Source organism: Oryza sativa, chromosome 12 (assembly GCF_034140825.1).
Source record: "Oryza sativa Japonica Group chromosome 12, ASM3414082v1".
Taxonomy (NCBI): Eukaryota; Viridiplantae; Streptophyta; class Magnoliopsida; order Poales; family Poaceae; genus Oryza; species Oryza sativa.
Genome location: NC_089046.1, coordinates 820,001 through 836,953, shown reverse-complemented (window position 1 = coordinate 836,953; position 16,953 = coordinate 820,001). Strand labels below are relative to the sequence as shown.

The window sequence follows — 16,953 nt, the reverse complement described above, 5'->3', positions numbered from 1 at the left end:
CTCCGCCGTTGACTCGGCCTCCGCCGGAGACACCTCCGCCGCCAACGACGACTACGAGGAAGACCCCTCCCAGCCTTCCCTCCTTCCTCCTCGAGCTCCCTCACGCCGGCGCCGGCGCCTGCAGGGATGGGAAGCCGACAGTGCTGGCCGTCGTGATCAGCTCACTTGCCGCGGCAACGCTGGTCCCGGCGCTAACTGGCTGATGCGTCTGCGGATCGATGCCCTGGCTCATGAGCTTGCGCTTGATGTGCGTGTTCCACCTACAGAACCAATCAATCAGCACCAAGAACACAAGAAGAGCTAACCGGAGCAGATGACAACACGTTGAAATTTGTTTTGCTTACTTGTTGCCGAGAAGGGCGTGGAGCTTGATGGTGAGCTCGTCGTCGTCGTCGGTGAAGTTGCTGTACTTGAGGTCGGGGCTGAGGTAGTTCATCCAGTGGAGGCAGCAGCTCTTTCGGCAGCGGAGCAGCCCCATCGCCTTGGGGAGGGAGAGAGGGTCAACGGGGAGAGCGCGCCGCTCGCCCGGCGGGCGGCGGCGGGGCCCGTAGTCGAGCACCCGGCATGTTCGAACATCTCCGACGCCGAGCTCGCCGTCGCGCCGGCCGTCACCTCTCCTCCTCTCCCGCCGCCGCCGTCCCCGCTCCGCCGCCGGCCACCTCTCTCCCCCTCGGTCGCTGCGCCTGCTCGAGACTCGAGAGATTTCGGAGAGAAGAGAAGAGAAAAAGAAAAAAAAGCAGAGAAATGTGGGACCCACACCATTGTCTCACTTACATGTGGGCCACACATATTAATTTTAATTTTTTTTTCTGACTAGGATGCCACGTCAGTAAAACCACTCGTATATACTGCCTAGGGACCTTGAGTGAACGGTTTTGTATAGTTTAGGGGTGGAGATTTCTGGTTTTGTGGTTAAGGGACCTTAAAATCTCGGTGTAAAGTTGAGGGACGGCCGGTGAACTTATTCCGAACAGAAATAACTCCGGGTAATATGTCCAGGCTCCAAGCGGTGCAGAAAAATGGTAGGAAAAAATTATAGACTAACGGAAAATAATGCAATGAAAACTGATGCATATATATAGCTAATCAACTCCGGCAACCTTCACCGATTAGCTGGCTATCTTAATCACAATTTACAAACAAGACCGAGCAATCAACAGTTCTTTTTTGACGTCTGTGTCCAAACCATCATCTCATACTTTGTGTTTATCTGTGTAAGTTAATCCCTCCCAACTTAAACTTCTTTTTCATGCTAAAAATTCCACCACATCCTTCTCATCCCCCGTACAATAATACGAGTAAATATAGACCAAGTTAGTATTAATTAGAGTATCCATATAATATAGTTGGACGGACTGCGATCTGCATCGATCGTCATAATACTATAATTAGTATATGAAAATTGCCAAGACTGTCGTGTATCTAGCTAAGCTTATTTCTTGATGGCTGCTAGCTACTTGCACAATGCTAAACTAATAATTGATTAATTAACTAGGAAGACTAAACCAATTCAACTTGTGAATTGACAACAATTTCCCCATCAACCACTTCTATCCCTACACATGGGTATTATTGTTGTTCTGAATTTCATCTGTACCGGGCGGCCCGTATTGATTGCGTATTTAGCTGCCATGTTTGTCATCTTGAAGAACCAACAATTCTCTTTTGAAAAGACTCAGCTTACTTCAGCCTTCAGTTGACCATCTCTTATTTTCAAAATTAAATCTCTTTTTTGCATAACTGAATGTTCTGAAGATCTAAACGGCAATACAACTACTCCTCTCATTGTTATCTTTCTTGAAACAAGACTAGCCACTTCATTCTGAATTTGTGATGGCTGCTTTCTATGTTGCATTATATTTAAGGGTTCAATTACATCGAGTAAAGCTTGGCAACTATTGTAGGACTCAAAAGAATTGAGCAGTAAGTAGCTACAATTTCTGGACTGTCTAATCTGATCTAGTCTAGTAGCTAATTACTCCGTATTATAGCTAGTTATCATTTGAAGTGATCTTCCGGGAACCATCACACCGCCACAATCATAGATTAGGATAGTTGTGGAGATGCAGATGCTTCTCGCGGATCGGTTAATAAGATTGATCGAATTGCGCGGGAATGTATGATACAGCGCAACAGCACATGCAAGAGCAAAGCACTTTGCAGATAGCTAGCGAATCAATTACTAGGTCGGCTGTCTTTGTTTTCTCCCATTAGCCCATGATTATTCAACTAAGCTAATGTCAAGTAGTAACAAGTTCCAGAGCATTAGTTCAAAAGGAAATAAAAATTGTTACAGAGCACTTGTTCCATTGTCCATGTCTCCTCACCTAGATCTCACTACTTACTCAGGGGGGAATAACAAGAAATAAAAGGCAAACAGTAGAAGTTAAACTTGCCTTTCTTTATATACTTTTTCTTCTGAATAACACTAAACTAATTGCATGCAAAATTGAGACGGGGACACCTAAAGAGCTCAAGGAAACGATGCAATAGATTTGTATAGCTACTATTTATGCTGCAATTGTTCTTCTGAAACTTGGATCTTCACATGCATTTGAAAATCATAAAGTGAATGAATGAATGTATACTAATGTCGTGCTAGCTGTTCAGATATTTCAGAATATGTTTATTGTAAGAAAAGGTACGCAGCTGTGCTGGAAAAATCTTCTCTGCTATTTGATCTGGCCCCACCAATCCAAATAAACTAAAGCCGTAGTTCTGAATTTGTCACCAGAAAGTCATCAGCTCTTCATTACTCTACCAGCTCTCATATACCTGCAACAAAATAATACTTGGAGGTGATGCGGCCACAACTATAGCCACAATCTCAAATGGCTAAAATATTGCAATGTGGTGTTCTAAAAGTCCATATTGTCTTGCTTTGTGGTCCTTGACAGTGAAATTTTTAAATATTGCTAGTTAATTGGTCGTCGGATAGAATATGAGGTTAAATGGAAACTGATGCTTTATTATCTCTTCTACAAAGTAGAGTTGAAAATTCGAACAGCTCAAATGGTCCATGCTGCCAACTAATTCATTTCCATGCAGAGTTGATTAAACCTAAGGGCGATTTTTTAAAACTTTTTTGCTTTTCTTTGGGAGAAAAAAAATCATATGGACAAGCAACTAAGTTGGCACACCTTTTTCTTTTATCAAAACATGTTAGTTTAGTTGCCATTGTCATGTCAAAATATTCATATAGGAGTATAACTTATTGACAGTCTATGAACACCAACTGTATACATGCATATATTCCATATTTGCTCACTGTTTATTTTGTAGGTGTAGAAGTACCTGAACTAGACTTGGAGATGTGGTCCCACTAACTTGTAATAATAATAAATCTGTGAAGAATTATTTGGCCTGCTAATAAATCTGTCACAATTCAAATATTAGCTTTTGCCATTCTTGCTAAAATAAGATTTTGAGAAGGATAAAAAGAAATATTAGGTCACTGACAGGACTGCTTATATTTACTATGCCATATTCCCCTGAAAAATCCAAATGGTAGTAGGAGTATATGATTTCCGCTCCATGATGTCATTATCATGGTAACTATTACTACCTCCGTTTCAGGTTATAAGACTTTCTAGCATTATCCACATTCATATAGATGTTAATAAATATAGACATATCCGTAAATTGGAGTATATGAATGTGGACAATGCTAGAAAGTCTTATATAATATGAAACGGAGGTAAGTAGCACTAGTTTACATCAGGAGTCATTAACAAGACTTGTTCGTCTTCCTTCTTTTATAATTATCATTTGTCTTAGAACTGCTTTAAAAAGACTACTTGGTGGAAGATTGTCTAAAGGGATTGAATATTATAAGCACTTGATCGATTCCTCTGTTTACCTGTGCCGGTAGGATTGATTCACCAAACCCAATATTTTGTAATGAAGCTTCACTCATCCTATTTTTTAACTAACAACGTAATATATGACCAATCTGAGAGACTGCATGAACAAAAGAAATTAGAGCATGAGCTGTCCTCTTGCACATGGAGTTGCATTGACATTATCATTAGTTTAATTTAATTATTGAGCCAGCCTCTCCTTTGTCGATCAGTTCATCTTCGTTATAGCTTCCTGTTTCTTTTTACATATACACTAGCTAAATGATCATGTGTTTGGTACTACATTTTCTTTTTAAGAGAAGTTTGTATGTTTTGCACTGACAAGCGATCGTTTCTATATATGGATTATCATGGACAACCGTAAAATTCTACGAAATGTTGTCGCACATTTATTTGTCGTACCTTCCGCAATTGCCATCAGTTGACCTCCGTTTAACCTATGCAAAAAGCTCATTTTGTCCATATAAAACATCAACCTAGAGAGTTCTTCATGTATTCTAAGGGCAAAATATATTTTTTTTATAAAGTTAATGGAGCTCACCTAGCTACGATGTAAAAAAGATCAAAATTACATTTTGTACAAAGAGAACACGTAGAGTATAATATTATAGACCAATATTAACTATAAAATATATCCACGTGGTTTAAATCTGCTCGGATAGTTGTGCTCCTTGTGATGGAATTATTCACATCAAATTTAAGTACGAGTCCTAGGCTCTGTTTACATCCTACACTAAAACTTTACACCCTTCCACATCAAATATTTGGATACATATATGGAGTATTAAATATAGATAAAAAAACTAATTACACAGATTACGTGTAAATTGTGAGATGAATTTTTTAAGCCTAATTAGTCCATAATTTGATAATGTGGTGCTATAGTAAACATTTGCTAATGACGGATTAATTAGGCTTAATAAATTCGTCTCGCGGTTTACAGGCTAAATCTGTAATTTGTTTTGTTATTAGTCTACGTTTAATGCTTCAAATGTGTGCCGGCATATTCGATGTGACACGCCAAAACTTTACACCCCTGGATTTAAACGCCCCCCTAATTCTTTAGACATATGTTAGGGGACCCCTACGGTAGAAGTAAATCTAGGGTCTGTTTGGCATAGATTCAGCTTCAGCTCCATCTCTTCTGGTGCTGGAGTTCAACCAAACAGTTCTAATTGCACCTAAAATAGAAGCGAATTAAGCTGGGTGGAGCACTGTCAAAAAATAAACTAGAGCTGTGGAACAGGATTTAGGTTGCTCCACAACTCTACTTCAGACCCAAGTTCTTGAGCTAAATTTAAAAGTTGGAGCTCTAGCAAACAGACCCCTACTGTCATGAGTCGTGGGGGCTAAAGCAATGCAAACAACCAAACAACCATATGTGTATCCCATCGGCCAGGCCAAACTCAGCCTGGATGGAAGAGATGGGCCAGGCTGGGGGAATACGAGCAACCAAACACACCCTAAGAGTTCTCCTCCAATCTCTTTGTAGATCCGTCCTTGCTTAAATGGTTATTGCGAAGGCGATGAGTGGCTGCACCAAAAAATAGCAGGCAAATTTTGTCATAGGACACCCAAAATTTATGTAATTTGCTGATAGATATAGAAAAAACATGTCACGGTTGAAAAACATCCTAAAAACTAATAATTTGCTAGAGGACACTTTTGACTCAATTGGAGAGATAAATTCTTAAGAAAGATGAGAATATCCCTAGGACCACATACTTCAAACATGATGTTAGAGTAAAAATTTAGAAATTATGCAACTCTAAATTTTCCATCACTCTAAATACAGCACCAACAGACATCATATTCCACCTTCACTCCATCCTCAACTCAAAAGCTTTTGACCTAGGGGCATTCCTATCTTTTTCAAGAATTTCTCTCATCAATTGAGCCAAAAGTGTCCTTTAGCAAATTATCAATTTTTTAGAGTGCCTTTTAGCCATGACATGTTTTTACTTTTTACGATGTTTGTCAGTAAATTACACAACTTTTGAGTACCCTACAGCAAATTTTTGCCAAATTAGTACTCCCTCTAGTTTTAAAATTCTAGACATTTTGAATAATGTTGAGATCAAACTTTATAACTTTGACTGTTAATAACTTCAAAAATATTTAGTTTGAAGATACTATAATAATATATATAAATGTGTCTTACAATATGCTATAAAAATTATTTGTTGTATATATTATAATTAAAAATATAGTCAAAGATATATTTTAGAGACTGAGTTATTGTCCAAAATATCTAGAATATTATGAAACCGGAGGAGAGGGATTAGCAGTATAAGAAAAAAAAATAGAAACACAATTAGACTGTAATTTATGGTGGGAGCCACAAGAAACGTCAAATAATTTATTTTTACACTGTGTTTAGATATAGGGGTAAAAAATTTTGCCATGTCACATCAAATATACGGACACATATTTAAAGTATTAAACGTAGACTAATAACAAAATAAATTTCAGATTTCGCTTGTAAACTGTGAGACGAATTTATTAAGCCTAATTAATCAATTATTAGCAAATGTTTACTGTAGCACCATATTATCAGATCATGGAGCAATTAGGCTTAAAAGATTCGTCTCGCAATTTACACGCAATCTGTGTAATTTGTTTTTTTTATATTTAATATTTAATGCATGTGTCTAAATATTTGATGTGATAGGGCGGAAAATTTGGCAGTCATCTGTTTTCTTAATTGATAAATATACTGTTATTAGTAAAAAAAAATATGGTAGGCAGAGCCGCAGAGGAGGTGTCGATGAGAGGGCGACGCGTGTTAACGTTGAAAAATGCCCGTCTGCCGTCGTTGTTTAATGGCGCTATAAATAAAGGTAGTCAGAGACAAGCACCAATTCCCACGCCTTCCTTTCTTCCTCTTCCTCTCCCTCTTCCCTACCAAGCGAGACCACTCGGCCCCCACAAAATCCTCCGCTTCTTCTCCGAGACCGAGATGGCACTCGACTCTGTTCCATCCTACCCCAGCGATCTTGGATCCAGCAGGGCCAGGACGCCGCAGCAGCAAAGGGTCAGGTACATATCTATGGCTACCATTCTTTTCTCCTCCATCGATTTCTTGCTTGCAGCAAAGAGCCTCCCCATGTGTATGTGTAGTTCTTGATCTGTTTCTCTCCTTTCTTCAATTTGTGGTGGGTTCTGTGATGTGCCATTGATTCTGATATGGTAGCCCCAGGAAGGAGGAGCGGACATGGACGACCGACACCTACGCGCCGTACGACGACGGCCACCAGTGGAGGAAGTACGGCGAGAAGAAACTCTCCAATTCCAACTTCCCAAGGTACCTTCCGCCCTCCATTTCTTTTTTCTCACTTCATTTCCTTGCCCCAAAATTACTAGACTTCATGCATGCATCTATTTTTCTTTCCCTCAAAGGTCATATTTTTTACTGTCTTCCATGGTTAGAATCTGCAGAACGGTTAATTTCAGATTTTACTAGATTCACCAAAGCTAATTTTAAGGACAAGCAGAGTAGTTGCATTAGGTGAGTGAACTGTGGGTGGTGATCTGAAACCTTGGGGAATTTCAAGTTCCCCTTTGAATTTTGGCAGGAAAATTTTCTTCATGCCATCTTGGTTTCTTTCGTTTTGGCCTTTTCGGTAGTTCTGGTAGAACAGCTCCTACTCACCAATACCTTCCAGAATGGAAGTGTGTTAGTGTGGTCCAAACAGAGCTGTTAACAGGCTCCATATGTGTGCTTAATTAGTGTTTACATCTTGAGAGCGAATTTCAGTTGAAACCGGAGAACAAATCTAGCAGGGACTAGTTCTGCTCATGTAACTCAGTAACTGCGCTCTCATGTTCACATTTCTTAAATATTTATGGGTATAGCAGGAGTCTTATTTATGGGGCCAAACTATAGTCTTTGTTTGTGCAGATTGTGGTTTACTATAACCCAAATCATGTCGATGCCTAGTATTGTGTCCATTGTATATCAGCAGATGGTTTGGTCAACGCATTAATTTGGGTTCTTGAAATGAACATTCTTGTGTTCTGTGGACACAAATTAGGCTGCATGGTTGTCCGCTAGTCATCTCTTGGTAGAATTGCGAGGGGCACCTTTTCGGTAGTTTGGTAGAATAGCTCCTACTCACCAATTTCTTCCATAACCAAAGTGGGTTAGGGTGGTCCAACAAATCTGTTAACAGGCTCCAGATGCGTGCTTAGTGTTTACATCTTGAGCTAATTTCAGTTGAAACCGGAAAAGAAATCTAGCAAAGACTACATCTGTTCATGTAAATGAACTCACATGTTCACATTTCCTTAAATATTTATGGATATAGCAAAAGTCTCATTTTTGGGGCCAATCTCTAGTCTTTGTTTGATCAGCTGGTGGTTTACTATAACCCAGGTCATGTCGATGGCTAATACTGTGTCCAGTGTTTGTATATCAGCAGATGGTTTGGTCAATGCTTTAATTTGGGTTCTTGCAAAGAACACTCTTGTGTTCTGTGGACACAAATTAGGCTACATGGCTGTCTTCTAGTCATCTCTTGGTAGAATTGCAAGGGGCACGTGTCGAGCCTGTCGGCAGATGCCTTTAGTGAGCAAGATTAAAAACTAGTAAATTGACCATGGGAAAAGAACCTTCATAGCAGCAATCTCTTTGGCAATCGACAACTCAACAAGACATATAAAAATTTGAAAAGTGAGACCATATAAATAAAAAATATGCAAGTGGTTCTCTTTTATTGCCTGTCATCAGCGACTTGTTTGATATCTAATGTTTTCCTACCAGAATATATACTACTGGTGTTTTTCAAGCACATTTTGTTTGCAAATATTAGCGTGCATGCCGACAGTCTCCACAAACTCTTTTTTACTTCCTTGGAGTTTGATTGGCATGCAGCCTGAGGGAAGACCCTACATATCTTGTTTGCTCACAAGAGCTTGCTAATAGTTGCAGTCATTTCTTTTTGCAAAAGGTAATTTATGAAAGGTCTGAAAAGTATGTGTTGGCAACCACTCCGCCTAATTTAGGTAGAGTAAATGTTCGTGGAGAAAAGTGCAAAAGAGACATGATTTAAGAATACAAATGTTTTTCCTGTTGTCTTAAATTAAGGTTTGTTACACTGAATGACACTGCACATATATATGCAAACTGTAAAGTACCACGGTTCAAGAACTGGTAAAGAAGAATAACTCAAGTTGGTACCCTAAAGGTGAGATTGCGTGAAGATGAGTTGAAGAATGTGTTGTTCAACCTTTCAACTTGGAATATAGTAGGAATGCAGGATAGTGCTGGCTTTGGTGTCACCAAGAAATTCTGAAAAATATACCACGTAATTTTTGTAAGTAAACAGATCAACTAAGTTTTCTGATGGCATTCTGAAAAGTATGGTAATAACACATTGCCAAGCGGCAGATCGGAAGGTGATCCCAAAAGAGAGAAAAAAAAAGGGAAATTCCACTGTATGCTGGAATGGACAGTAGTTTCAGTGCAGTCACCATCATTCTAAATAAAGATAAGCTAAAACGGTGTATAACAGCAGCACACAGAATCAAAATTTCTGCTCTTGAAGGCAACTGCATTTGTACTCCCTAAATGCTACCTGGAAAAAAAACCAATCCCTTATCTGCAGTAATTTGCTCTTAGGATTTCCAGCAAGAAGGTATTGAGAATTTGAGATCATGGCTTTCTATTTGCAGGTTCTATTACAGATGCACCTACAAGAATGACATGAAGTGCCCTGCTACGAAGCAAGTCCAGCAGAAGGACACTAATGATCCACCATTGTTCTCAGTCACTTACTTCAACCACCACACCTGCAACAGCAGCCCAAAGATCGTAGGCAGCACTCCTGATTCTACTGTGCAGTCGAGGAAAGCCATTTCGATCTGCTTCAATTCACATGGCAAAACCGGTGAACTGCCCACATTCTTGTCACCATCAGCTTCATTGTTGTCGCCGAGCATGCAGCCGTACAGTTCCAACCAGCAACCTGACATGAACACCTACAGTCGCCAGTTTCATTGGGCAGACACATCGTCATCTACAAGCTATGCTCCGGTTAAGATGGAGGCGGACGATTATGCGGAAGCAAGTGCTTCGCCCAGTACAACCGGTGCTCTGTCGAGGACATTGCTGCCGATCGGTCAGTCAAGATGCATCGAGTATTTCCATTTCTTGTGATGATTTTGATGGAAAGTGAAGGAGATGCATATACATTCTGAGGAGCCTCTTGGATGGTGCCAGATAGGGTTTTATATTGGGAGGTGGGGATGTTGTGCTCATGAGATTCCATATACTAGTGGCATTATGTTGTTTTCTTCTTTGCATGTAGATTCAAGCCAGATTTTTTTGCTTGAATGATGTAAAGAACTGAATTGGCATTTCTCTATCTAGTAGGAAGGAGTACGTGATACAGAAAAAGGCTAATGTAGCAGAATCTGTTAAATAATACGGGGTACTAGTATAAAATTAAGGAAAAATCTGACAGTAAATTTGCCTGGCTGTTACTCTAATTTCTATTTGCAGATTATCGTTATTTCTTCGTAGTTCCTTAAAACTTGTGATTGATTTGTTCGAGAATTTAGTTTTACTTAAGATGCGTAGCGGAGTAGCCCCGATTTTTGGCCCACAGTCCAAAAATGAAGTCCAGTTAGTCGGCCCAAACAGTCCACGAAGTAGCCCAAGCAGAACATCAAGTGCATGCTTCTTGGTCTCGACCATTTCTGCATGCCTTCTTCATGGTGGTGTCCGAAGCAGATGGGAAAAGAAAAGGTATACCTGAGGTCTCTCATAGTGTGTGGTCGAGTTACAAAATTATCCTGTACCAAAAAACCAGATACATAGTATTTTTTAACTTATAAAATCGGGTCATTCTAAATCTTTAGATGGTTTTATCCCTGGTTTTGTTCGATGTGGCAGTTGACTTTAGCATGTAACCCATGTGAGCCCACATGTTAACAACTACTTCCTCTCTCTCTCTCTCCCTCTCTCTCTCCACCTCTCTTCCTCTCTCCTCTAGTCCTCCCCCATCTTCTTGACGATGACCAACGAGAAGAAGGGCCAGTGCGGTGGGCGTGGCTAGCGGTTGGTGGGGGAGGAGAGCAGCCAGTGACAGGCAGGGAGCACCGGAGGCTTTGTGGGCAGCATCGCCTTCCATGCCTTCAACGATGAGCTCTGCGACGCCTGCGAGCTCATCGGCCCCGTCCGTTCCCTCTGCCTTGCCGTCGACCCGGGCACCTCCTGCGCGGCCGTGAGCTCCATCTCAGCCTCGCCGACAGCCCCAGTAGTAGGCTCCGTAGCGGTGGTGGCCATTGTGAGCCCATCGGTATTGAGATCGCCGTCCATGCCATGTCCCTCGTCTTGTCTGGCCGCCCCCTCGAGTTCGCTACGAGGTACCTGGCGGCGCGGCCGAGATAGGAGTAGCAGGATATGGTGGTCGCGCTAGAGAGCCACGACACCGAGAGGATGGATAGGGCAGAGAGGATAGGCGACAATGGCGCGGTGCGCCGGCTTTTATAGCTGCAGCAAGGGAGGACGAGGAGTCGAGGATGGCGTCAGACCACGGGGCCTCTCGGCTTCCTCAGCGGGCCTCATACGCTCCTGTCGCTCCTCCTCCGCCGGTATACTTTGCTCCCCCCTTCCTCGAAGGACATATTAAGCAATGACCGACCTAAGCTTCATCATCTCCACGACTAGTCGATCTCGGTGACACTTCCACCGCTGAAGCCCAGCTCCTCTCCGTCGGTAGATGCTCTTCTCCCTGCTCGTCTTTGCTAGCAAGCGCTGCTGCTACCATTGAGGGCCACCGCCAACCGCCGCGCGCCTCCGGTTCTCGCTGCCTGTCACCGGCTGCGCTCCTTCCCCGACAGCCACTCTTCGTGCCCGTCGCGTTGGCCCTTCTCCCCGTTGTCCATCACCAAGGAGATGGGGAGGACTGGAGGAGAGAGGAAGAGAGGTGAAGAGACAGGAGGGGAAGTAGTCGCTGACATGTGGGGACCACATAGATCCCATGCTGATCTAGTTGTCACGTCAAAGAAACTAGGGACAAAACCACCTAAGGATCTAGAGTGACCCGGTTTTGTGAGTTGAGGGGAACCATATATTTTTTCGGTTCAAGGATGATTTTGTTACTCGCGACAAGATGAGGGACCTCAGGTATACTTTCTCCTATGAGAAATAGAAGAGCCCTTCCGTTGTCTGTTTTGGGCCGGACTTGCGGGACTTTGTGCATGTATTTTATGGGCTAGGTTTTTTGTTTCAGGAGTAGCCCAGAAAGGTCCAAAACCAAGTGATGGCCAACATCCTAGTAGTAACCACACCACATGAGGCCCATGTGGGCTTTTCTTTCTTTTTTTTAAGGAATAAGTTCACTTTTTAGATCCTCAGTTTGCTGCCAAGTCTGGAATTCGTCATGAACCGAAATACCAGGTATATCCCATCTCTCAACTCATAATACCGTGTTAACTTTGTTCCTCGATAGTATAGTGGCCAGTTTTGATTGATGTGGTGAGTGGGACCTAAGTGGGGCCCATATGTCAGTGGCCAACTTTTCTCACTCCTCCCCTTCTTCTCGCTCTCTTCCCCATTTCTCTAGGGCAGTGCGTGGCAAAGAGATGGGTGGCACACTAAGAGATGCTAGGAGATGAAGGCCCAATTTATATTAAGTTCAAGTCCACCTTGGAATTCAGGAGCAACCCGTACTAAAATCGTCGCTCATAACTCATTCAGACTTCGTTTTCAATGTTATACATATATATGGAAAGCTAACAAGATCACCTTTCCAATGGGCCTGGTCTCATGTCAAAATTCATTTTGATTCAATGAGAATTGTTGAAATAAGAGAGCGTCCATGATCTGTCTGATGTGCTACATCACCGTCTTTAGACCCGTTGGGCCGTGTATCTTGTTGAAGTCCATCAGGGACACATCCAGGGATCCTTGGTTTCCCTTAGAACCTATTAATTCGGTAATCGTCAATGAATTAGGGTTATGTTTTGCTTACATTATTCTGCAATTGCAGTTTTGCCGCTAGTTCAATTTGTAGATCCCCAATTTGTGAGATTCATCTTATATTCGCAATATATTCAGTTTGCATCTTCTACTCTCTTGCTTGTGTCCTCGATTCGCTCGTAGGAGATAGCCTTATCGGCGAGGTCAATCGTGTTTCAGCTCGATTGATAACCAACCAAGGAGTGATGCAGTGGTTGTGAGAGGTTTGATCGTCCTGATTGAAGCTTTATAATCATCAACGCCGAGTCTAGTTTCTCATGAAAACTCACCCAATTGAAGTTTCCGTTAGCCAAAAATCACTACATATTATATCGATCAAAACCACCGTGAAAAGTGGTTTATGATGTTATTTATCCTGTTGTGGAATTTAAGGGTGAAAAACAATCGATTTTATAAATCAAGTTGTAAAATAGACTCTAGACAAAGTTTGTTTGAAGGACTAAAAACGGAGTTTACCTAAATCCCAAGTCTTTGAAGTACGCAGTACTGTTACGAGTGGACTCACGCCCCCACAGCTGAGCCCACAAAAGATAGCTAGCTTCATGGTTCCTAATACAGTCATGTGCTGCAAAATACTCCTATAGATAAGATGTGAACGCACGCTGCAGCTAGCTAGTGCGCGTCCTAGCTTAGCTTTGGCCTGCATTCGCTATCCAGGAGCCGAACGCCAACTGAAAGCTAGTACTATACATATATATTTTTGTTGAAAGTAAGCCTTTACACTTGATTATACAAATGTGTACAGAGGACTGAAGAGCATTTCAGGAGATAAGCTCGATTGATCGAGCTGTGTTCGTCGTCCAAGGAAGGCTAACTGAATCTGCAGCAAAAGAAACAAAAAGACAAAGCCAGTCAGAGGAATTAAAGAGATAAAAAGAAATGAGAAGCGAGGGAGAAAGCAAATCTAAGGGACGATCATGCATGATATCCTATTTTTTTTACAAGTTGCCTGCAAATATGCGTGGTCAAGTTGTTGTACGTCCACCTGATTAATTAGCGTAAGCATGACCAACATCGATCTGATGTCACAGCTACATTCGATCGATATCTCTCTCACCATCGTTGCACTGTAGTACGTACGATTTATAGTCCAAGCTAGCTAGGTGAATGAATATATGAAATCGTCACTGCCATGACGAATTTTGGGTGACGTCGTTGGTGAAAGCGATTAATGAATACATGTATGTGTATTACTCTCTCCGTCCTAAAATATACCAATGCCTATATTTTAAAACGGAGTGAGTATATGGTTTCCCGTTTAATAGAGAACGGTTTCCCTTTTAATAAAGGTGTCCTATACACATAAACATACTATACTTACAATAGTATTGCATCGATATATAAAATTTTATTTTAAAATTCATTATATCTTAACGGTTCTAACAAATATATCCTTAAAAAATTGTCTGATTTTTTTATTTTTTATGTCTGAAATATAATGAATATTAAGGTTGAGACTTTACAAATATATATAATATTATTAGAAATATAGATTTTTTTTATGATATTGTTAGTTGGTGTATACGAATTGTGGATCGGAAACTCGTGTGCACAAGATATATTCTCTCTTTGAAATTATAGGAGAGACACGATGCACTGTCGTTGCACTTTTAGAATTGGCAACCACTAATCAAAGGATCTTATATATTTTAGATCGAGTCATACCTATATAATTACTATTATTACGAGTACTTTGTTAGTCTATGTGATACTTTTTTCTCACTCTTTTAATTCAACTGGTCTTCTTATTAAAGGAGTTGTGGATTTGTTTTAATTTTCAGCAACACAACTTTATTGGCTATCACCATTTCCCATATCTTAAAAAACTTATTAATTTTCTGCAGTAAAAGGTCTCTTGTAGTCTGACACTTGATGCTTTCAAAATCTCTAAAATTTCTTTGGAATGGGAAAATACAAGGAGATTTTAGCAAAAAAGTTAGCATAATGTCGAACAGCCTCTCAGAAAATTACCTTTTGAGTCGTCTCTCATCCAATTTCTACAATTTTTTTTCTATAGACTATATATCCAAATGGTTATTATGTATTTTTCCTATGTTTTTCAAGCATTTATTTTTACATACGTACTTCTATCAGAACCATGCATTTTTCATATTTATTCTCCATACGAGGGTTTATTGTGAAACATATGTATACATGGATATACTATACTACAGATGGGGTGCGTTGTATTAAAACACAACCCACCCCCACTCCCCCCCCCCCACATTTATTGTAGTACTGATAGTAAAATGATTACTGTATGAATATGCATTTACCCTGTAGTAATGTTGTTACTTCCCGCACATATTAGCCAGTTTCTTTACACCTGCTTTGTACGGTTATACCCCGAACTTTTAGGATCTGGGAACGGGCGGCCAAGGGAGCGGCGTCGGCGGGAGAACGGCGAAATCGGCCAGCGACAGGTGGAAAGGAGTCGCCGCCGCAGCCGCAGCAGGTCGGAGCCGAGGAGAGGTGGGCGGACAACAACGAGCGACGCCTCGAGGGTATCTTTCCTCTTCTTGTTCTTCTTGTTCCTCTTCTTTTCCAGCGTGGCCCCGACCGGAACCCCAAACGGGGGCGCATCTCGTTCTCCGTCCGCGTGTCCGCTGTGGCGGCGCCGACGGCAGGGTGTGATGCCACGGGGGATGGGGGATGGGGATGGAGGCGGCCGCCGTGCCGGAGGAGCTGCGGCGCAAACGCTCTGACGACAAGCAGTGGCGATGCTTTCCCATCTCCTGCAAACTCGTGTTCTCATTTACTCAGATCCTGTCTGGAAAGGAGGGCGGCGACGAGCAGCTGTAGCCCCTCACCCAGTTGTCGGCTCGTCACAGCCCCACACGGTGGCCGGGGAGAAAGAGGATTGTGGAGGCTGATGTCCAGGAGAGAGGGCTGCCTGCCTTCTGGATCCGAAGGCCCATCCTCTCCCCAGCCGATGACGCCATGCCGGCCTCCTCATTTGATTGATGCATCCTCATCATCAGCCAAAGCGGCTTGCACAAGGCAGCGAAGTTCAGATGGTATGCTTGGATTATCGTTAAGTTTCTGACAAACGCAACAATTTTGTGATGCTAATCTGTTTCTGCTGCCTGATGCTAGCTGGTTACGTCTGACAATATTGTCGATAAGCTTGCAGTTTCTGAAAATTTTCAATGTAGCAGAGCTATCAGTTGATTAGCCAGCAGTTTTCTGCAATTTTGAATTAGTTCAACAGAACATCACTAGATCAGTCAGCCACGCGATTAGCAGATATGGTACTAGTTTATGAAGTTTTGTAGTTCATTTGAGCATTGTTGATCGGGTAACAATTTTTCTGAAATTCCCTGGTTCAGTAGAGCAGCACAAATGAATTTCCTTTTATCCTTCACTGAATCAGTTAGCCATATGATTTTGATTTTGAGATATGAATATACAGGTTTGTGATCTTTTTCGATGTACTACATACTAATTACAAGGACGTTTCCATTCTTAATTTTCTTTCATTTCTTAATACTTTATATAATGTTGAGGCTCTTATTGCTATTCTTCTTGTATCTACGTATTTGCCCAACAGTGCTTCGATCGGGTCATGGTGTGCTCCACTTCGCAGTAACATATATGTGTTCCTGAGGTATGTGAAACAATAAACTGTTCCATAATTTTTTATACTAAAAAAATAACTTAGTTCTTGCATATGTGGTGTTACTGTCATATATCTTTAATGAGTGGAGAAAAAAATCAAGGTGAAAGACTGAAACAATGCCTATAATATTCCAAATTCACATTGCTTTGTATTCAGCTGTGCCTCATTATATTCTTCATGTATAGACCACTGTTATGTGAAATCTTGATGGATCTTGGACTTGATATCTGGATTAATCTTGTTATTTTCAAGTTTGTATATTTTCAATAGGTGCAGTGTGGGATACTGTAGTTGAGGCACGGGTTGATGGCATGTTGATGAGCCAATCCTGCTGCTCCAATTGACAGCTTCAAGGGGTACATCAAGAAGAGGATTTTTATTAAAATGTGCTAATTTTTTGATGTTATGAAAGTGACTAACAGTGATCTCTACATGCTAGGCACTTTCTATTTTATTGGCTTATAATCTGTGTCATTTAGAGTCATACT

The 16,953-nt window shown here is 41.3% G+C and overlaps 2 protein-coding genes and 1 long non-coding RNA gene across 5 annotated transcripts in view; 2 read left to right on the top strand and 1 right to left on the bottom strand.

Moving 5' to 3' along the window:
- Positions 1 to 100: 100 nt before the first annotated feature.
- LOC107275442 (myb-related protein 330) lies at positions 101 to 478 on the bottom strand. Its single transcript, XM_015763622.1, has 2 exons — positions 345 to 478; positions 101 to 260 (listed from the first exon to the last, which is right to left on the bottom strand). The coding sequence occupies exons 1-2, from the start codon at positions 476 to 478 to the stop codon at positions 101 to 103; spliced, it is 294 nt and encodes a 97-aa protein (XP_015619108.1).
- A 6,248-nt stretch (positions 479 to 6,726) lies between these two features.
- Positions 6,727 to 10,349, top strand: LOC9269857 (probable WRKY transcription factor 29). 2 transcript variants are annotated; one of them, XM_015764541.3, is made up of 3 exons: positions 6,727 to 6,899; positions 7,060 to 7,164; positions 9,534 to 10,349. In XM_015764541.3, exons 1-3 carry the CDS (start codon positions 6,820 to 6,822, stop codon positions 10,015 to 10,017), a joined length of 669 nt encoding a protein of 222 aa, XP_015620027.1. In that variant the 5' UTR covers positions 6,727 to 6,819; the 3' UTR covers positions 10,018 to 10,349. The 2 variants fall into 2 exon arrangements, with proteins under 2 accessions (XP_015620027.1, XP_015620026.1); XM_015764540.3 differs by having other exon boundaries at positions 7,054 to 7,164.
- A 5,043-nt stretch (positions 10,350 to 15,392) lies between these two features.
- The window catches only part of LOC4351324 (uncharacterized), a 1,839-nt gene continuing 278 nt past the window's right edge, over positions 15,393 to 16,953 (top strand). Inside the window, exons 1-4 of one of the 2 annotated variants that reach the window (XR_010738570.1) lie at positions 15,393 to 15,863; positions 16,397 to 16,453; positions 16,718 to 16,821; positions 16,905 to 16,953. The exon at positions 16,905 to 16,953 is cut by the window's right edge and continues 278 nt beyond it. This is a non-coding gene — a long non-coding RNA (uncharacterized lncRNA). Of the gene's footprint in view, positions 15,864 to 16,396; positions 16,454 to 16,717 lie in introns of both variants that reach the window. The other variant, XR_010738569.1, reaches the window with a different exon arrangement.